This window comes from Lolium perenne, chromosome 1 (genome assembly GCF_019359855.2).
Source record: "Lolium perenne isolate Kyuss_39 chromosome 1, Kyuss_2.0, whole genome shotgun sequence".
NCBI lineage: Eukaryota > Viridiplantae > Streptophyta > Magnoliopsida > Poales > Poaceae > Lolium > Lolium perenne.
Genome location: NC_067244.2, coordinates 65240760 through 65263383, shown reverse-complemented (window position 1 = coordinate 65263383; position 22624 = coordinate 65240760). Strand labels below are relative to the sequence as shown.

Here is a 22624-nt window from a genome sequence, read left to right as displayed (position 1 = left end):
TTACTCGTGTTTTATCTTCCTATGCTTGTCACTTTGCTCTTCATGAATTTATTTGTGTACAAGATTCCTTTTCATAGGAAGTGGGTTAGACTTAAAAGCGTTTCTTATTTGTTTTTGATGCTCTCTTTTGCTTCAACTCTTGTTACTTGCGAGAGCATCATTAAAATTACTGAGCCCATCTTAATGGCTATAAAGAAAGCACTTCTTGGGAGATAACCCATGTTTTTATTTTGCTACTGTTTTGTTGTGTCTTGGAAGTTGTTACTACTGTAGCAACATCTCCTTATCTTTACTTATTGCATTGTTGTGCCAAGTAAAGTCTTTGATAGAAGGTTGATACTAGATTTGGATTTCTGCGCAGAAACAGATTTTTAGCTGTCATGAATTTGAGCAGTAGTCTCTCTGTAGGAGAATATAACAATTCTGTAAAAATTCATGAGTAATCCTCAGATATGTACGCAACTTTCATTCAATTTGAGCTTCTTCATATGAGCAAGTTAAGTGCCTCGAAAAAATTCGTCTTTACGGACTGTTCTGTTTTGACAGATTCTGCCTTTTATTTCACATTGCCTCCTTTACTGTGTTTAAGTGGATTTCTTTGCTCCATTAAATTTCAGTAGCCTTAGGTAATGTCCAGAAGTGTTGGGAATGATTGTATCCTCGCTGAACATGTGAATTTTTGATTATGCACTAACCCTCTAATGAGATTGCTTTGAGTTTGGTGTGAAGGAAGTTTTCAAGGATCAAGAGAGGAGGATGATATAATATGATCAAGAAGAGTGAAAAGTCTAAGCTTGGGGATGCCCCCGGGGTTCATCCCTGCATATTTCAAGAAGACTCAAGCATCTAAGCTTGGGGATGCCCAAGGGATCCCCTTCTTCATCAACAACTTATCAGGTCACCTCTAGTGAAACTATATTTTTATTCGGTCACATCTTATGTGCTTTACTTGGAGCGTATGTGTGCTTTTATTTTTGTTTTGTTATTTTCATTCTCTGAATAAATTGGATCCTAGCAATCCTTGTGTGGGAGAGAGACACGCTCTGCTTTTTCATATGAACACTTGTGTTCTTAGTTTTACTTTTAATGTTCATGGCGAAAGTTGAAAGCCGTTTCATTGCTATTTGGTTGGAAACAGAAAATGCTTCATGTGGTATTTGGTAAATTGTCTTAAATAATTTGATACTTGACAATTGTTTTGAGCTCTCAAGCAGATCATGTTTAAGCTCTTGCATCATGTAGTTTAAACCTATTAGTGGAGAATTACTGTAGAGCTTGTTGAAATTTGGTTTGCATGATTGGTCTCTCTAAAGTCTAGATATTTTCTGGTAAAAGTGTTTGAGCAACAAGGAAGACAGTATAGAGTCTTATAATGCTCGCAATATGTTCTTATGTAAGTTTTGCTGTACCGGTTCATACTTGTGTTTGCTTCAAACAACCTTGCTAGCCAAAGCCTTGTACTGAGAGGGAATGCTTCTCGTGCATCCAAAACCTTGAGCCAAAAGTTATGCCATTTGTGTCCACCATAACTACCTATCATGTGGTATTTTTCTGCCATTCCAAGTAAATTGCTTGCGTGCTACCTTTAAAAATCCATTCCTTGTCTTTGCAATACATAGCTCATGGGAAAGTAGCCTAAAAAACTATTGTAGTAAAGAATATGTCGCTTATGTATCTTAGTTCTTATAAGTTGCTTGTTGATCGGTAACCATGTTTCTGGCGACGCCATCAACTGTTACACCTTTGTTGAATATCATGTGAGTTGCTATGCATGTTCGTCTTGTCTGAAGTAAGGGTGATTTGCCATGATTAAATGGTTTGAGTATGCATATTGTTAGAGAAAAACATTGGGCCGCCAACCAAAGCCATGTATCATGGTGGAATTTTCAGCTTGGACATTAATCCTCAAATCTCTTATGAGAATATTATCTGTTGTTGAATGCTTAAAGCATTAAAGAGGAGTCCATTATCTGTTTTCTATGTTGTCCCGGTATGGATGTCCTCAAGTTGAGATCTATCAAAATCGAGAAATCAAATGCGATTATCTCCTTGGACCTTTGTACAGGTGGCATAGAGGTACCCCTTTATGATACTTGGTTGAAACATATGTAATGCAATGATAATCCATGGAAATCCGAGCTAATTAGGACAAGGTGCGAGCACTATTAGTATTCGATGCATGAGGCTTGCAACTTATAGGATGTTTTATGCATAACACATATGAATTATTACTACCGTTGATAAAATTGTTTTCATGTTTTCAAAATAAAAAGCTCTAGCACATAAGTAATCCCTGCTTCCCTCTGCGAAGGGCCTTTCTTTTACTTTATGTTGAGTCAGTTTACCTACTTCTTTCTATCTTATAAGCAAACACTTGTGTCAACTGTGTGCATTGATTCCTACATACTTGCTTATTTGCACTCATCATATTACTTTGTGTTGACAATTATCCATGAGATATACATGTTGAGGTTGACAGCAACTGCTGAAACTTATATCTTCCTTTGTATTGCTTCAAAACCTTCTATTAAGAATTTATTGCTTTATGAGTTAACTCTTATGCAAGACTTATTGATGCTTGTCTTGAAAGTACTATTCATGAAAAGTCTTTGCTATATGATTCAGTTGTTTAGTCATTGTCGTTACCATTGCTTTGAATCACTTCATTCATCTCATATGCTTTACAATAGTATTGATCAAGATTATGATAGTAGCATGTCACTTCAGAAATTATCATTGTTATCGTTTACCTACTCGAGGGCGAGTAGGAACTAAGCTTGGGGATGCTTGATACGTCTCAAACGTATCTATAATTTCTTATGTTACATGCTAGTTTTATGACAATACTCACATGTTTTATATACACTTTATATCATTTTTATGCATTTTCCGGCACTAACCTATTAGCAAGATGCCGAGGTGCCAGTCCTATTTTCTGCTGTTTTTGGTTCCAGAAAAGCTGTTTGGGCAATATTCTCGGAATTGGATGAAACGAAAGCCAAACCTTCTATTTTACCGAGACGGACCCACAACACCGAAGGAGAAACGGAGAAGGGCCAGGGGGCCCACACCACCTGGCGGCGCGGCCAAGGAGGGGGGCGCTCCCAGGTATGGGGTGGGCCCCTCGGGACCCCTCCGACACCGCCCTTTCGCCTATATAATCCCTCGTGACGCGAAAACCCTATATCAATCAATCATATTCCAGAAAGACTCCAGGGCGCCGCCGCCATCGCGAAACCTAGTTTCGGGGGTCAGAAGTCTCTGTTCCGGCACGCCGCCGGGACGGGGAATTGCCCCCGGAGTCATCTCCATCGACACCACCGTCATCTTCATCGCCATTGCTGTCTCACATGATGAGGAGGGAGTAGTTCTCCCCCGAGGCTGAGGGCTCTACCGGTAGCTATGTGGTTCATCTCTCTCTCTCCCATGGTGTGATCTTTATGTGACCATGAGCTTTGTATCACTATTAATCTATGTGCTACTCTAATGATGTTATTAAAGTAGTCTATTCCTCCTCCATGATGTAAAGTTGACAGTGTGTGCATCATGTAGTACTTGGCGTAGGTTATGATTGTAATCTCCTGTAGATTATGAAGTTAACTATTACTATGATAGTATTGATGTGATCTATTCCCCCTTTCATAGTTATTGGTGACAGTGTGAATTCTATGTTAGTACTCGGTCTAAATTTCAACGGTCTATAATGCACTCTAGATGTTACTTTAATATGAACTCCGGACGTTGTGGAGCTTGTTTACTCCGGCTTGAGGTGTGCTTTTGCAGCCCTACACAATTAATGGTGTTTGTTATCCAACAAGAGGGTGTTTAAGAGTAGCATTTATTTATTTAGTTATGTGATCATTGTTGAGAGTGTCCACTAGTGAAAGTATGATCCCTAGGCCTTGTTTCTAAGCATTGAAACACTGTTTACAACAAGTTCTGTTACATGTTCGCTTGCTGCCATTTTTATTTTAGATTGCAATTACTACTTACAATCATCCATATTACTTGTATTTCACTATCTCTTCGCCAAACTAGTGCACCTATACATCTGACAAGTGTATTAGGTGTGTTGGGGACACAAGAGACTTCTTGTATCTTAATTTCAGGGTTGCTTGAGAGTGATATCTTTGACCTCTACCTCCCTGAGTTCGATAAACCTTGGGTGATTCACTTAAGGGAAACTTGCTGCTGTTCTACAAACCTCTGCTCTTGGAGGCCCAACAGTGTCTACAAGAATAGAAGCATGCGTAGACATTAGGCACTGGTCGAGGCGGTGATTCCTTCACAAGGTTGGGGCGAGCTCCACACCATAAGGAGGCTCCCAACAACCTATGGGGCTAGCACAACACCAAGCTAGCCTCCATAGGTGCACTTCCCCCAAGATTCCACAATAGGAACTCTACCACAAAGATCCACTTAGGACTAGCACAAATTGGTGAAATTTCTCTCGGTAGAACGATAGATCGGGGTCTCCTCCACCACTCCTCAAAGTATGAGCAAGATTGATTGGGTAGGGAGGGAGATCCACTCAGTTTGAGCTCAGCAACAATAGAGGAGAGAGAGAAGAGCTAGAATCGAGTTGAGGAAGAAGGGGCCTTTTATAGGTCCCCTCAAATCCAACCGTTATGTGCAGTTTTGGCCTAAGCGGTACTACCGCTCTGAGTTCGAAATCCCCACAGAACTTGTCCACGTGGACACAGAGCGGTACTACCGCTCGCGGTACCGCTCGAGGTACCGCAATAGGGTCCAAACCTTACTGGACTCAAAGTGGTACCAGAGCGGTACCGGAGCGGTACTGCCGTAACTAGTTACGGTACTTGAGCGGTACCGTGGGCGGTACTACCGCTTGCAAGCGGTACTACCGCTCATGGTACTGCAGAGGTACCGTAACTAGTACTGTGGGACAATATCGTGGGAAACCTCAGAGCGGTACCAGTAGGGGTAGCGGTACTACCGCTCCTGGTACCGGTAGTACCGCTATGGCTAAAACTGCTTTTCCTCTTTTCCTCTCCTACCATGTTACATAGCGACACACACACAAAACCAGAAAACCTAAGAACTACGCTTCAGTCTTCCGATCATAATGTGTCCGGCGAGGGCACCGTGCACCTTGCAAACCTATCAAAGACAATCTTTGTGCACGGTTAGAATTATTCGAGTGTTGTTATCAAACACACAAAACACGGGATATGGATCTTGCTCTTACAATCTCCCCCTTTTTGGTGTTTGATGACAACACACGAATTTGCAATAAAGCATAGGATATTATGATAAGGTATTTGGTTTGCAAGAGTAGACGGAGCTCCCCCTAGATGTGTGCATATCTAGAATAAGCATAAGTGAACAAATGCACACATCCTAGAGAGAAACTCCCCCTAGATTCTACAAACCAAGCACAAGTGCTAAGAAGAACATATGACAAGATCATATAGCACAAGCACACTATGGAGGCAATCATAAGAGCATATAAGAGACTTTGGGTGAATCTTTCATACCTTTGCCTTGAGAAAAACCCAAACTCACAATAAGTGCCTCCATAGAATTGATGTAGCCAATCAAGAGATAAATAGTGAAGACCACTAGGCTACGAATGATTAAGTCTTAATACAAACCGGGGGATTGGGAGATCCACAAATAGAGTAGCAAGCACACATACGAATAGAGTTCCAAATAACTAGGGAAAAGATTTGATGCCAAGGCCGAAAGAACCAAAATGAAGCACCAAGCCCTTGGCATCCCCATGCAAATTTCCGTCCTAATAGATCAACTTCTCCCCCTTTGGCATCAAGACACCAAAAAGGGAGATGAAGCATACTAACGTCCCAAGGGGATCACTCATCATCATAGTCCTCGTTCTCGTCATCTCCCTCCTCGTCATCTTCCTCCTCGACATCCTCCTCCTCTTCATCTTCGTCTTCATCATCTTCGTCTTCATATTGAGCATGGCCCTTGCCATGAGGTGACTCAGGGATGGAGTCCTCGGAACTTGACCAAATGAGCTTGGACTTCCACTCACCGGGAGGAGTGATGTTGTCCTCGGAGCCATCGGAGACAGGAAGCTGCATGTGCCTCATCATCGCCTTTTGGCGTTGGCGGATCTTCTTGTTTTCATGGTGAGCTTGATCAATCCTATCTTCAAGGTCCCTCTTGAAGCAAAAGGACTTCTTGAGGCGAGCGGTGAGCTTGGCGAAGAGACCCTTGGTCTTGATGGAGTTGGGCACGAAGTCGGAGTCATCACTATCAGCTTCCTCTTCCTCCTTGTCCTTGGGAGCCCCCTTGTCGAACCTTGGAAGATCATGGTTCTTGACAAGAGGACTCTTCTCCTTATGGATAGTGATGTTGGGGCGGCATTGCTCAAGAAGATTTCCACGGCCCTGTTAATCCCACTTGATACAAATGAGCCTCATGATGTAGGGCGCATATTGAGGAAGCTTGCGAAGGAAGGCACAATCGCGCATCTCATGCCAAATGTAGTCCATGACGTCCAATTTCTTGCCGCGGCCCCTCATCTCATGAGTGCGCACAAGAAGGTTCACAAGAAACCCATGCACTTCATCATGGTTGGTGTGCTTGGGGTTGATGGTGTTGCGGTAGATGCGGTTCATGATGTCGTAGACGGAAAGGAGGTTTTTGGCACTTCCACACAACATCCTTCCGGGGATGTAGAGGTTGGCCATTTTCTCCTTGGCCATTGGCTTGGCCTGGAGATGAATCCGGAAGATGTTGGTGTCATAGTCGGTAAGCTCATATCCAATGCCTCTAGAAAAATCCTCCCACGTGGCCTCCATCACATGCTCCCTAGTCATCCACTTCAAGGTGCGGAAGCCTCCTTCATCCTAAAGAAACACAACTGTGGCGTAGAATTGGCATATCACTTCTTTGTAGAAGTTGTGAGAGAAAGTCATCAGAGGTGTAAGCCCTTGTTCTTCACATATCTCAAGAGCTTCTCCAAACTACTCGAGGTTGGAGTTGAGCTTGTCCATGCTAATGGAGTATTGGGGGCAACAGTTGAATTCCTTGGCCCCATAGACTTCATTGTAGATCCTCTCCTGGTTGACATGATGGAAAAATGGATTGGGGCATTGACGAGCATTCCTTGGTAGCAAATATGGATTGGCCCCTCATACTTCCAAGAATTGGGCTTTCTTGAGATCTATCATTGACTTTTGAGGAACCCTTGTATCAGCTGCTGCCTCTCTCTGACGCTTTGTGGTTCTTGTCGGAACGATCTCTTCTTGCTCATCTTCATCTCGATGATGATGAGAGGACGGCTTGACCTAGCCGCCACCATGGTTCTTAGATGATCCTGTGAACAACAAAGGTTGGGAGGGAATAGAGGATAAGTGCACAAGCCATGAATTTAAAGATCAAAGAGGATACTAACAAGCAACATTTGTGACACTAGTCAAAGCGGTAGTACCGCAATCTGACCCGGTAGTACCGCTTGGACCGGTAGTACCGCCCGTGGTTGAGCGGTACTACCGCTCAAGCTCTGCACATCTAGGTCAAGATTGAGGGCATGGCAACGAAGTTCATAGTGTCACACATTGTTGCAAGCTAGTATCCCCGTACATGTAGAGCTTCGAAGAGGGCTTCTCCACCGCAAACCCCCATCAAACCCTAGCCTATGCATCTAGGGAGTTCAACACACCCTAGAGAGAGAGATTAGGGTTCATACCGGAGGACATGGCGGAGAAGAGGATGGGGAAGCTTCTCTACGGAGGAGATTTGGCCGGGGGCGGCTAGAAAAGGAGATCGGGGACAATCTCCTCGAGGTCTTGACCTTGGGGACGCGTCTGACTTGAGGTGGGTGGTGGTATGTGTCGATTTGGGGAAGAACCGAACCACCCGGTACCTTAAGTCAAATATGCAAGCGATAGTACCGCTCGTGGGAGCGGTAGTACCTCTTACCGGTACTTGCCCGGTACGTTGAGCGGTAGTACCGCTCTGGGGCCAATTTCTGAATTTCGTCAGACTAATGCCCATGAGCGGTAGTACCGCCCTGAGGTACAGTAGTACCGGCCTCCAAAGTACAAAGACACTCAGATTTTGGTGTAGACTTGTGCTTTTAGACTGAGTTGGCTCAAGAGATAGATAATGGCTTAGGATTAGATGACGGAACTGTTAAGGTACTACCCAACCAAGTTTGCAAGAATCAAAGCAAGGAAAAAATCCAAGCTTGGGTGAATCTCCCAAAACGAAAACAAAAAAACAAATGGAGAAAAGAAATCAAAAGAACAAAAGCTCCTCAAGGAGGAGGTTGCTGGCCGAAACCACCGTGTAAGAGTTTTGTAGTGTGAGGTCACGTAGATGTACCTAGGACTCACGGCTACAACTCAACATGAAGCTCATTAGTCACTTAATTGAAAAATAGCATATGCTTTGGGTTTCTTTATGCATTATGGGGGGAGGGATAGCTCAATAAGTTAAAAACCGCACTCCCCCTATGTTCATGCGTGCTTTACATCTAAACATGTAGCACAAGAGTGGTATAAGTACCCACTTTTGACACAATGTCCGGATGAGAAGCACAAAGGTAAAGAAGCGAACCTTGACGTTGACCGGTAGAGAGTGAGTCCATTGCTTTGTCGGACTCATTAAGGAAGTATTGATACTTGGGGTTGCTATACCGTTGGACCCCCTCATATCTTGCTTTTGAGTATGTCTTGTACTTTGCGGAAAGAGTCTTGACGCTTTAGCACCCTGGTGAGAATGGACCAAAAGGATAGATTCTTGTGAGGTCACTTGATCTTCATCGTGGTTTAGGTCCTCGCCTTGACCCTCATTGTTGGTGATGCCGAACTTGAGGTTGTGGGAGAGGTGACTTTACACTTGGTTGTCCAATGGAAAAGACTTGGCCTTGTGGTGTAGATGGCTCCACATAGGTGGAACTTCGTCCTTCCCTGACACTCGTAGAAGGTAGCTTTTGAGATTGGCGAGTGCCAACACCCATCCTGTCAACACCCGGATTTTTAAGTCCAGATGCCTATTATGCCATACATCGCAATCCCAGGAATATTGTTGTTGCGAGACATAACAGTCGAATATCATAAGTCATCATTCATTACATACCATAGTCGTCTTACAAATAGAGATCACATGATCCAAGATTACACAAATAGTTGATCTAATGATCAATGAACATATTACATAGCGGAAGCGTAACGGAAGTGGACTATCTGATCCACAGGCCAACGTCTGACGTCAGAAGATTCCCTAGTTGTCGTAGACGAAGCCGGACGGCGAGGGCACTAATGTTGTCCGGAACGGGCTCTCCGGGCCAGAGGCACTTCAGGATCTTGAGCGCGGCCTCCGGTAGCTGAGCAAGATGCCGATCCACGATTTCCATGTGCATGACGCGAGAAGAGAGAGCTATCAGGTAGTCGTGTGTTGTCCAGGGGGAACCGGTATCAGAAGCCGAAACCTCGACACGGACCTTGGCAACAGCCACGTCGGCACGTACCTGGGAGTCCGGGAAGATTTCTACGGAAAGATCAAAAGAAGCCGGTGTAAGAGTAAACCGGTAAGAAAAGAAAGCTTCTAAGCAAAAGCAAGATACATACTCTGGACTTTCTCATCCAGCTCCTTGATGAACTGGGCAACTGAGTCCTGGACCACCGCAAGCTCCTCGTTCCGCTCCTTCTCAAGCTGCCGTAGCTTCTTTTCCTCCCTCAGCTCCTGGGGCAGCTGCTCCTTAGCCTTCTCCACTTCCGCTTTCCCGGCGGCAATGCCGTCCTTCAGCGCTTGGGCATGTTGTAGTCCGACCTGAAGCAGTTTCTCCTTCATGTTAGCGGTTTCGGCTCGCTGGGCCTCCAGGTCACGCCGGTGCTGGAGAGTCTTCCTTTTCAGTTGAAATCCATAATGAATTTAGTTAGGGAAATAAAACAACAGTGAAAAAAGAAACCGATGGAAACGGCTTACCTTTGAGTGCAGCAACTTGGCTGGTGAGCTCGTCAAGGGAAGCTTCCAGAAGTGCAGCTGCGCAAAGAAATAGTTTAGTAAAATTCTGCGGAGGCAAAACCGGTACAAAAGAATCCGGTGAGCTCAAACAAACCTTGGCATTGGCTATGAGTAAGCTGGAGCGCGGTGAAGGCCTCGGTGAGGTCGCGGTGCTCCCACAGCAAATCTTCAAAGAGTTTCTTGCGCAAATCCAACATGCCCTGAAACAAGTTAAAAGAAACCGTAAGCTATGCTGGTTTTTTTGGCAAGTTTTATGTGCTTAACCCGAAACTCGGGGACTATCTATGCCAGTTTTTGAACAGTTTCACGCTAAGTACTACGTGCTTAACCCGAAACTCAGGGACTATGAGGATATATATCTACAAGATCTAAGTCGAAAACAATTCAGTATGAGGATGAAATTCGAGCCCGGAAGAAAAACTTACCACCACGTTCTTATCAACGTCGTGCTAGGCATTGTCGAACTCACGCATGCTGCGCTTAAGCCGCACCAAGTGCTGCATCGTGTTCCGGGGGCCACGATGGTCCATCACAACCTGCCTGTCCTTGACGCCGAGGGTGGATTCAGTCATGTCGGAAGTATTCCAGGCATCGACGTACTTCTGGAGCGGACCCAAGTTGTCCGTGTCGCGGTTCAGCTCGATGATCCGGCTCGTTTGGGCCGAAATCTTCTCACTAACAATGACCGCGGCTCACCTAGCATAAAGTGTGAGGCTTTGTGAGCCGGTAGGCTGAGCCGTTGCAGCTTGGAATGCGCCAGAGAGCTGCTCCGCAGTAACGTTGGCGACCTTCCGGGAGAACTTCTTGCCAGAAGGGCCAGAAGGAGGCTTGCTTGAAGGTGGCGGTGGCGGTGCAGCCGCGCCCTTGGCCAGAGAGGACGGTTTTGCTGGTGCAAAAGAAGAAGTCTTGGAGGGGGAAGCAGTTGTGCTTTGCTGGTTTTCTCAAGGACGGGCGGAACCAAAGGTTCCGACCGCCCGGCTTGTTCTGAACCGGCGACCATGTTGCTGGTGCCGGGGTCTTCAAAGTCTGGAGGGGAAGTGAAATCCTCCTCGACGCGGTGATCTTCTGATAGAGGGGCCACACTCCCCGCACTTGTTGTGCGTCCCCCAAGGAAGGAAGGAGTTTTGCAGGCACCAGAGTGTGCCGGACTTCGCTGAGGAGGATCTTGGGGTTTGCTGGTATCTTTGGGGGCCTTGGGCTTCATGCCGGACGCGCTCATGGTAATCTCAAGAGCTGGTCTGAAAAACGATAGAAAACAATAGTTAGCCGCAAGAGGTGCGGTAATATCCCAGGTTTAGAGGCTACAAAATGAGAGAACACCAAAGTGTTCATTGCATTCATGCATAGAAAATCCGGGGAATTTCCACGCTTTCAAATAAAACTTACCACAGCAACTGAAGTTTCACTTGACTTGCTGGAATTGAAGTAGATCATCAAGTCAAGCGCTATAAACTTCACTGTGATCTTTGCTAAAACCTTGTTTTGGGTAGAGATGATTTGATCTATGGATTAGATCAAATGGAATTAGATTTATAACAACACATTCTTTAAGAATCAAATCCTAACTTAATAATACTTAAAAGTTAGGAACTACCTTTGTGTGTAATTTAATTCACTTCTAAATAAGGTAAACCACAGGGTTTAAAGTGCATAAAAGCCACACATTCTCATTTAAATCATAACTTATTAAATATATGGAATATCATAAAACTAAATCCATTTACATTACGAATTATAGTTCAAACTATTTGAATAAAACTAACTATGCGTATTTTGAAACTCATATGATCATGCCTTGGTGAAATCAAACACCAACTATCCAAAATGGAGGAATAACCTTCAACCTTGACCTTTTTACCAATATTATAACATAAATCCAATCATGTATGATGTGGTGCACTATCCACAAGATATTTAGTAACAAATGCCACTTGGCTATCCAAAGATAAATCATATGAGAGGATAAGGATCATGCCACATAGGATGAAAATATCTACATGACTTGCACTCCAAGCCTTGCCACCTCATGCTCAAAAGATTGCTATGGATGAGGGCATGACAACAAGCACCTTACTCATCAAACCAAAACAAGAGTCACCCACCTATGTTTCATGATACTAGAGCTTGCCCAAGCCTATAAATAGAGCCACACCCTCCATCCCTTTGGTCATATTGTAGCATGATACAAGGAAACACACACATAGAGCCACTCCATACATTAGCTAGGATCAAGATGAAGAAGCTAGGAGGTGGAGGCATACCACAAGATGAAGGTTTATCAGATTTCCAGAAGAAAAAGCTACATAAGATAACAAGGTAGTATTCCTAGGCAACCCATATATTTAGAGGATCATATCATCATCTCTTAAGTAGGACCTTAGGATATTCCAAGACATTGAGAAGTGAGAGAAGATATAATATTAACCATAGCCAAGTCCATACAAGAATACTAGAATAGTACTAAACTTAGTTGTTCCAGACAACATTTGATCTTGGAGGTAAGAACCCTATTCCATTAGCAATACCTTAGGAAACCAATTCCATAATCATCACAACTTGGTATTAATTATAAACCCTAAGAATCTAGGATGAGTGTGATGAGAGGAATAGTAAAGAGGGATTAGTGAGGAATGAGTGGATCTTGTCTAATGCATGATCTTACCTTGTATCCTTAACTGATTAGATAAATCTATCTGATAAGTAGATACCATCCATCACATAAAATGATAGGTAAAACCCTAGCCAACTAAATATAACTATAGCCTATGCTCATATCATAATCCCAGTTGTGTATCACTTAGGTGCTCACAACTAAAACCCTAAATCACATCTGAATTCCAGTTCAAGTATCACTTTGATTATAAGTAACACCCTACCATGCCTCATGCCTATTTAAACTTCAATTAGTAAAGCATCACCAAAACCCTAAACCCTTTCACATAGGATCCAATTCACATAAAATATTATTTCCTAACTTGTGTATCATGTATCATAAGTATAGTACAAGCCATATATACCTAAGCTTAAGTGTCATTTAAGTGAGTAGAGTGAACCAATATTAAATCCTATTTTGCCTTCCAAGGAGTTTGTTTAGTGTACCAAATAAAGTAGTGTTTAATAAAATAGAATCACCTTAGCAAGCGAGTTAATCATGATGAGCTTAGGATTCATTTTAAATAATTCAAGCAAGAGTTTGCTAAGCAAGATTAGTGAATATAGGGTTGATCCAACCACTTTGCTTAAACCTTAGAAACAATTCTCCACATAAAATCATGAACCAATCCCATTCTCAATATCATATATTTTAAACTCTAGCCATAATTAAAATAAATATGAACAATCAATATGGTTAAGTACATTAGCAAACCTAAACATGTGTTCACCTTGCACATGTTAGAAACTTTCAAACCATTCAAATAGATTGGTTCATTAATTAAGAAGTAATTGAGATAAAGATCTAAACCATTTCTATTTTAATTAACTCTCACAAAATATTAATCTAATCTTAAATTAAATATTTGTTTAAACAACAAAACTATGCAGTAAGCATTGTTATCAAGTTATATTGACATTCAAATAATTTAGAACCTGCAACACAGAACAGAAACCAATTTGAATTCAAATAGCAAATTCAAAACAGAAAATAGAAAAGATATAAAAAAGAAAGGTGGGCTTACCTGGCCGTGCAGCCCAGCAGCTGAGCCTGGACCAACCTACCACCACGGCCTAGTCCAGCCCACGGCCACATACCGTTTCGTCGCTGGCACAAAACAAGACGAGGGCATCGTCTTCCTCCACGGCGTCGACAGCGCAGCGAGGAACGGCGGCCACGTCCTCGAAGCCGATAAGGATGCCCCGGACGCCACCAAAGCTTCCAGAACCCTCCATTATCTCTCTCGCGTCCGAGCTTATCCAGGAGCGTCAAGATTCACGCCCATATTCTCTTCACTGGCACCATCGCATCTCAGCTACTGCCGCCGGCGAGCCGACGAACCAGACCACCTCGAGCCCTATAAATAGTCGAGGAGAAGCGCCTCGCAACCCTAGTTCTGCACCACCTCTTCTCAATCTCTCTCTCGCTCTCTCTCTTCCAAAACCATCTGTGCATTATCGCCGGAGTCAAAGACGAAGCCGGCGGAGGAGGCCAACCCAGCCTCTGGCGCGTGGTCCAGGAGAAGCGCCTAGACTCAAGGAGCATCTGGGAGAAGCCCAGCATCTAGGGGAGCCGTGTGGAGGATCGATTCCATCGTTCCCTTCCGCAGCAGTTTGTCGGGAGATCGCCAATCGCCGTCATCTCCGTCGACCATCGTCGGAGCCGACCACGCCATCATGTTCAGGGTGAGAATACGCCTCTGTAGAGCTACATCTCGCATCCTAGAACCTCCTGTAGCCTCCGATTCGAATCTCACCGGAGTAGCACCGCCGCAGTAACCATCGCCGGCGACGCTCCGGTGATCCCCTCGCTAAACCATCATCACCATTCGATTCGCCTCGTTGTACTCGTTCAGTAGAGCCTAACCGCGCATCTCGGGAGGCCGTAAATCGGTGGTGCCACCATCTGCTGACCGCCGGCGTTTAACCGCCGGTGAGGTCAAAGGCCTCGGTCAACCTTGCCCAGTCCTTGCTGGCGTGGCATCTGACGTGTACTTAGGCCCCACTCGTCAGTCTCTGTGGCTAGAACTGTCTCGGTACATTTATTATTTTCCAGTTATTTCAAATTCCAGTAAATAGCTAAAACTTTGCAAAATCATAGAAAATTCATATTAACTCAGAAAATATGAATAATATATCAAAATGCTCACAAAAATAAACTCTATTCAAATAAAATATAAAACAAAAATGCGTGTCAAAATAAAATATTCACTTATTTTTAACTTTATTAATTATGCATTTTCATTTATTTAAAACACAATTTGAATTCAATAATTAGTGAAGTATCAAAATTAAATTTTAACTATTCAGTAACTAAGTAAAATGTTAAGATTAATTTTCTTTATCATAATTGCATCCACTTAAATATTAGTGATAATTCATAAACCCTAATTTGCATATTACTATTTTCTATTTTCTTTAAATAGTAATAAGTCATGAAAATATTAAAAGCTGGTATCCCAACAATTGTTTACTTAAAAATCTTTAGTTAACAAGTTAAATACTTTAAACCTAATAACAATCATTAAACCCTGATTTCTAAATTAAACCTAAATAAGAGTTACCTTAATTATTAACTATTGTGAAAACTAATAAAATGCCAAAGCATTATTAGATTTGTTTCAAAGTAATTAGTCACCACACATTTGTTTACAATTATTAGTTAAGAGTTGTATCATAATTTAGCAACCCTGGTTCTCATTTAAGTAAGACATTGGTCCCATTATTTTATGTGATCATTCCACATTAAAATCAACTCTAAAACCCTAGTTATGTGTCACATGTGATCATGTGAGATTTACTTAACATATAGAACCCTAATAAGCAAAAATTGAATGCATGCTTATGATCCACTAGCATAAAACCAAGTCCCAGGAGATTATCATTTCATGTCCCTATTCTTAATTAAAACCTATATGATTCCCTAGTGTCACTTAGAAGCAAACCCTAACTTGTTAATTGGATTAGTACCATTGATCACCACTCCTATATACCATACCATTAGAATCAACCTCAACCATCAAACCCTAGTAGAACCATAATGATGAACCCTAGTATCAACCTTGTGTAGCAATTCAAAACACATGCTCCTATCCAACTAAACCCTACTTAAGAATAGTAAACCATTTTGTTTAGGAACTCATTATTAATTACTTAGTGAAGCAAATGTGAAGCCATAGTAAACTTTAATACCTAACTCATAGCATTACCTTGAATCAACCTTTGATATGATGCTTATGAGAAACCATAGTAATGAACCTATCAATGCTTGCTACATATAAACCCATTATATTAAAAACCAACTAGTACCTATTAGTACACTAAATGAATCCATTAGTAAACCCTAGCATTCCATAGCTCCTATTTATAGTAGTTCTTGTTCTTATTTAGTATGTTCTTCAAAAGTTATTCTTTTGAAGTACATATGTCAATCAAACCATTGAAGCCCTAGTTCTTGTTTGAAATACTTATTATTTCTTAATTAACATGTTCTTCAAAAATTATTCTTTTGAAGTATAATATAAGTAATTATCAACCATGTCCTATAGCACTTAAAACTGACAACTACTCTTTACTTATTATATCACCACCATTCCTTTGTGTGTATGATTGTTATGATGAATTATATCACTTGTTTATGCTATAATATCACCAACCCTAATAAGAACCTTGTTTGAGAACCATCCTAAAAATGCAACAAACCCTAAAGAAATCATTACAACTCATACATCCTAAATCATCGAGGTTAGGTTACGCTCGGAACGATTGCATCTCATATTATGCATTATAGCATCTTTGCCAGTTCTTTAAACATTTTCCTTACCGGACAATGATGGTATTTCAGAATTTGGAGTTCTCACGTATCGAAGCTTTTGCCTGCATAATCTTGCAGTCAAGAAAGGCAAGTTCATCGCTTGCTCATGTCATTTGATTATTTTTATCAAATTATATGCAATGTACTATTCTTATCACTCTTGCATTGAAAAGCAAATATTATTTTACAATTATGAATATGACTATGTGGTGGGCAATGGAACCATGGTATGTGTTGATTGGTGGAGGTTCCATTGCATGGGTACTATTCATCTAGGATTAAGTACCAATGTCGTCTAGTGATTCTAGCGCCGTACATATCGCGTTAACCATAAGATCTATAATGGCTCTGGGGAAGTCACCTGTATCTTTTCCCTCTCGCATGCCAATAGACTAGTAATAAGGGTTGCCTGGATCGGTCTATCTTTGGTAAAGGTGGGGACATGTGGTCCATCACGGTCTACCATTAGATACAGGGGAGGGCAAACTTATTATTGGTCTATGAAGGATTGTAAGGGTTGTCCGGATCGGTCTATCTATGGTGTATAGGACAGGGCACATAAGTTGTTCGGATCGGTCTACCTTAATGGTATAGGGGAGAACAAGTGCCTAGGTCGGTCTACCCATAGATAAAGGGGAGGCCATACTTACAAAAGGGTGGGTCTGCGGGGTCGCGGAGAAGGCAGTGATTGGCTTGGATCTTATACTGGGCCTCACACCAAGGAAGTGTGGACGGAATCTCGAGCCCGGTTGGCAACAAGGATAAGGTCTCTTATGGGAAAAGTAACGCACCTCTGCAGAGGGTATCAAATTGTGGCAGTCACTCCCTGTTCCGGGAAGGGAACTACGAACGTGGCAGGAAAGGAACTCCACGAAGTTCTGTTCAACCTGTGAAGACTGACGGGCATAGTTTTCAGAATAAAATAAACCTTTTGAAGAAATGTTTATGAAAACTTGCATTCGCCTATGACTTTCTGGTCTATGGCTGTAGCTAGTGCATGATACACTTATTTCCTAATATGAACTTGCTGAGTACGCTCGTACTCATTCCCTCCCATTTGAACCCCCTTCTTAGATCAAGGCACCGAAGGAGAAACTACCGTGGAACTCGAAGACAAAGGAGTCAACTGCAAAAAGATGAAGAATCCAGTCAAAGAAGTCAATGGAGTCAACTTCTGCATCAGCTATAATGGAAACCTAGAGTAGTAATAAAAGGGAACCTTTCCCTAATCCTAGCACCCAAGTAGCTAGATTTCTATAGCAAGCCAAGTAGCTCTTAAACTTGAGTTAGCAATAAGTTAGACTACGAGTCATTCTTATGGAGCTTGATTTGAAGTTTTACCTCACTGTAAAGTAGGAGGATGTGTTGATCTTTTGTAAACAGTTCGTGTATCCTTCTATAGACATACCTTGGACTCGCATATGTTTCTGCTGTACCACTCCGAGGGATGTAATATGAGTGGAACGGTGTTTCACTTGTGTTATGTCAACGACTTGTGTACTACACCATTCAGTGGTACACTGGGTCACCGCAGCTGGTATCAGAGCAAATGCTTTGACCCTAGGATTAAAACCCTTTAAAGGAGACCTATAGGTTTGGTAGTGTCTATAGGAAGTTGTATTAGCTAAGTCAACTATGCTAAATCAATTATTCTTTTGACTTGAGATGGGTATTCACTTGAGAATAATCCTGACACACTTGAGTCAATCCTTCTTATCTATTTTTTCTTAAGTACAGTTGATTAGTTATCTTGCTTCATTCCAAATTAGTAGAACACCATTGGAGCTTAAGATAATGGGTGGTAGTAGACCACAGTTGGTATATACAACACATGGTAGTCCAACGAGAGGATACAACCATAAGGAAGATATCCTATTGGAAGAAGTATACCAATACAAGTTATGGGTAAATAAGAGTCAGTCAAAGTACTAAGATGAATGATATGAATGATGAAGATAGGTTATATGAGGAAGTACATACCTATGATGAGTCAATCATGGGAGGTAAGGAAGAGTGATAGGAGTTATAGGAATCTACTTTCAATAATAAACTAGGTACTTATATATGATTCACTTGAGAATTATAATGTGATGAAGTAGAACGTCATAATTAAGTTAACAAGAGTGTGATAAGGAGTAGGATTTAAGGAATAGTTCAAAAGCTTAGGCCTTAAAATCCTGGCAACTGTGCCAAGTATGCACGAACCATAGTCCTTAGTTTAAAGAAGGCTTATTTAGAGCATATTACATAGAGAAATCTTGGAGTTATAGGTGGTATATTCCAACAATCATGTGTTTATAGTAGCCATGTTATGGTCTCGAGAGAGGTTAGTTTTCAATTGAACGGAAGGTAAGTTAGCACTTTCCGAGGAAATTAGGTCAACCCTAATCCATTTAGACCAATTTGCTCAAGTTTATTTGATTGCAAAAGAGCAATCGAGGTAAATATTGAGAAAAATAGTAGTAATCCCTATATATGTGCTAAGTATCACAACCTAAACCTATCTTATGTGGTGTTATATACTACACATCTGATCCTGATGTTTAGGGATGTCTTACCCAATTACTATATTCAGGCATATAAGGATGTGTATTGTAAACACAAAGCTGAATCTTCTTGGATTTTATTGGATTTTCATTGTTTGACTAGATCCATACATGAAGTTTGATTTTGATATGCAAATGCATGTTGCAATATCAAACTCTTACTTGATGTTATAGGTCTAGAGGGTAAAGGTATTCGTGTGAGGAAGTGACGAATTTTGAAGAGTTTGAAGACAAGATGAAGGTTCACTAGAAGAAGGTAGTAAAGTTGTGGGAAGCAACCACAACAATCTGAAGGAAGGACTAATTAAAAATAACTTTTATCCTTAATTAAGGAGTACTTCAACATGGAAGTACCATGAAAGTGGGACAAACAGTGAATATGGAGTAGCAGAAGTGGAGCCATATTCATTATGGAAGAAGAGAATGCAAGTGAAGTCACTTACGATACTATCTTCGTAGTGTCAACAAGTGGTTTTCTTGCAAAACAAACCCTGAAAGGAGGAAAATAGATAAGTGAAATTGCAGCTGGTATAAGAAGACCGCAGCTGATATAGGATATATATGTAGAGAAATCATTTGAAAGTGAGATAGATCTTAACTAAAACTATAAAAGTATCCGCATCTGGTAGGTAGATGTTGACTAAAACCATAAACAATCCACAACTGGTATCCAATAAGCCCAATCTAGTGCTAGATAGTCTGCAGCTGGTACCAGATAATCCACAACTTGAACATTTCTTTACCCTAAAAGAAAGGGGGATTCCGCAGCCGGTATTCCGTAGCTGGTATCCCATAGCTGGTATACATTTAGTCGGAGGATCCACATCGGATACCCACAATTGTGTGGATACACCGCAAAGAATTCTTCGTGAGACTTTAGAAAAGTACAAACTATAAGCCAGACCAAGACCAATTCCCTAACCTTGGAGTTTAATGATCAGAAGAAAAGGAGCTTGAAGACCATTAGTAAACACCAAGGGGGAGAGGAAGGCTGAAGGGGAAACATTAAGATATGACATTTGGAGTATGACAGACGAAGAAGAAGGCCTGAACTGAGAGGAAGTCCGATCTTATTTTCATAAGGTTGTTGGAAGTATCCATATCAAAGTACTCTCAGGAGATTGTCAGACTAGAAGCCGAGGTTCATATCTCGAAGAAATAAGAGTTAAATTCTAACTTGAGTGGGTAATTGATAATTACTCAGAAGTAAAAGAGCTCAAGTAAGTCTAAGATAATAAAGTTGAATGAAGAAGATATCGGAGGCCAATCAAAGCTTGAGAAGGCTTAAGACCGAAGGAGATTGACCATACCAAAACATAAGCCTACTAGAAAGATTCCTTTCATGGAACCTAAAGAAACCAAAAGGGGGATAACTAGCATAAACTAGAAGCCATGATTGGATGGACTAAATGAGTCTAATCCATTCGTAGGAATAAACCACTAGCCCATGCCTATTGTAAATACCTTACTAAGTACCATTACTTTCGTTATGGTAGTAAGGGAAAACAATACCCTACCTTAAATAAATCTTACAGAATTAAGGTTTGGGCACCGTAGCTGGTACACCATAGTGCCATATTACACCGTAGCTCGTAGAACCAAGTTTTTGGGTACCCAGATAGGAAGCTACCACCACAACCATTAGTAAAGCCCATTAGCATAAGATGTCCTAATCCAGGGATCTTTGAAGGATAAGACTAGAAGTTTAGAATGTTGGAAGAAATCATAGAATATAAGAAAGTATCAGTGCCAGACATCAGAAGACTCCAGGGAGGATCTGGACAAGGGATATATCCAATTATATTGAATGAGATCACCATGGAATTTGAAAGGATTGTGATCTGTTCAAGTCAGTTCCACATTCCAAAACATGAGAGCGCTCGAACTTCGGGACGAAGTTCAGGTTGGGGGGGGAGAGGCTGTAATATCCCAGGTTTAGAGGCTACAAAATGAGAGAACACCAAAGTTTGCATTGCATTCATTCATAGAAAATCCGGGGAATTTTCGCGCTTTCAAATAAAACTTACCACAGCAACTGAAGTTTCACTTGACTTGCTGGAATTGAAGTAGATAATCAAGTCAAGCGCTATAAACTTCATTGTGATCTTTGCTAAAACCTTGTTTTGGGTAGAGATGATTTGATCTATGGATTAGATCAAATGGAATTAGATTTACAACAACACATTCTTTAAGAATCAAATCCTAACTTAATAATACTTAAAAGTTAGCAACTACCTTTGTGTGTAATTTAATTCACTTCTAAATAAGGTAAACCACAGGGTTTAAAGTGCATAAAAGCCACACATTCTCATTTAAATAACAACTTATTAAATATATGGAATATCATAAAACTAAATCCATTTACATTACGAATTATAGTTCAAACTATTTGAATAAAACTAACTATGAGTATTTTGAAACTCATATGATCATGCCTTGGTGAAATCAAACACCAACTATCCAAAATGGAGGAATAACCTTCAACCTTGACCTTTTTACCAATATTATAACATAAATCCAATCATGTATGATGTGGTGCACTATCCACAAGATATTTAGTAACAAATGCCACTTGGCTATCCAAAGATAAATCATATGAGAGGATAAGGATCATGCCACATAGGATGAAAATATCTACATGACTTGCACTCCAAGCCTTGCCACCTCATGCTCAAAGGATTGCTATGGATGAGGGCATGACAACAAGCACCTTACTCATCAAACAAAAACAAGAGTCACCCACCTATGTGTCATGATACTAGAGCTTGCCCAAGCCTATAAATAGAGCCACACCCTCCATCCCTTTGGTCATCTTGTAGCATGATACAAGGATACACACACATAGAGCCACTCCATACATTAGCTAGGATCAAGATGAAGAATCTAGGAGGTGGAGGCATACCACAAGATGAAGGTTTATCAGATTTCCAGAAGAAAAAGCTACATAAGATAACAAGGTAGTATTCCTAGGCAAACCATATATTTAGAGGATCATATCATCATCTCTTAAGTAGGACCTTAGGATATTCCAAGACATTGAGAAGTGAGAGAAGATATAATATTAACCATAGCCAAGTCCATACAAGAATACTAGAATAGTACTAAACTTAGTTGTTCCAGACAACATTTGATCTTGGAGGTAAGAACCCTATTCCATTAGCAATACCTTAGGAAACCAATTCCATAATCATCACAACTTGGTATTAATTATAAACCCTAAGAATCTAGGATGAGTGTGATGAGAGGAATAGTAAAGAGGGATTAGTGAGGAATGAGTGGATCTTGTCTAATGCATGATCTTACCTTGTAGCCTTAACTGATTAGATAAATCTATCTGATAAGTAGATACCATCCATCACATAAAATGATAGGTAAAACCCTAGCCAACTAAATATAATTGTAGCCTATGCTCATATCATAATCCCAGTTGTGTATCACTTAGGTGCTCACAACTAAAACCCTAAATCACATCTGAATTCCAATTCAAGTATCACTTTGATTATAAGTAACACCCTGTCATGCCTCATGCCTATTTAAACTTCAATTAGTAAAGCATCACCAAAACCCTAAACCCTTTCACATAGGATCCAATTCACATAAAATATTGTTTCCTAACTTGTGTATCATGTATCATAAGTATAGTACAAGC

General features: G+C 41.3%; 1 protein-coding gene across 1 annotated transcript in view; it reads right to left on the bottom strand.

The window, feature by feature from the left end:
* Positions 1–10655: 10655 nt before the first annotated feature.
* LOC139832341 (uncharacterized) overlaps positions 10656–22624 on the bottom strand; it is a 112032-nt gene continuing 100063 nt past the window's right edge. Inside the window, exon 7 of the mRNA XM_071822076.1 lies at positions 10656–10849. Coding sequence (XP_071678177.1) covers positions 10656–10849 — 194 coding nt within the window. The remainder of the gene's footprint in view (positions 10850–22624) is intronic.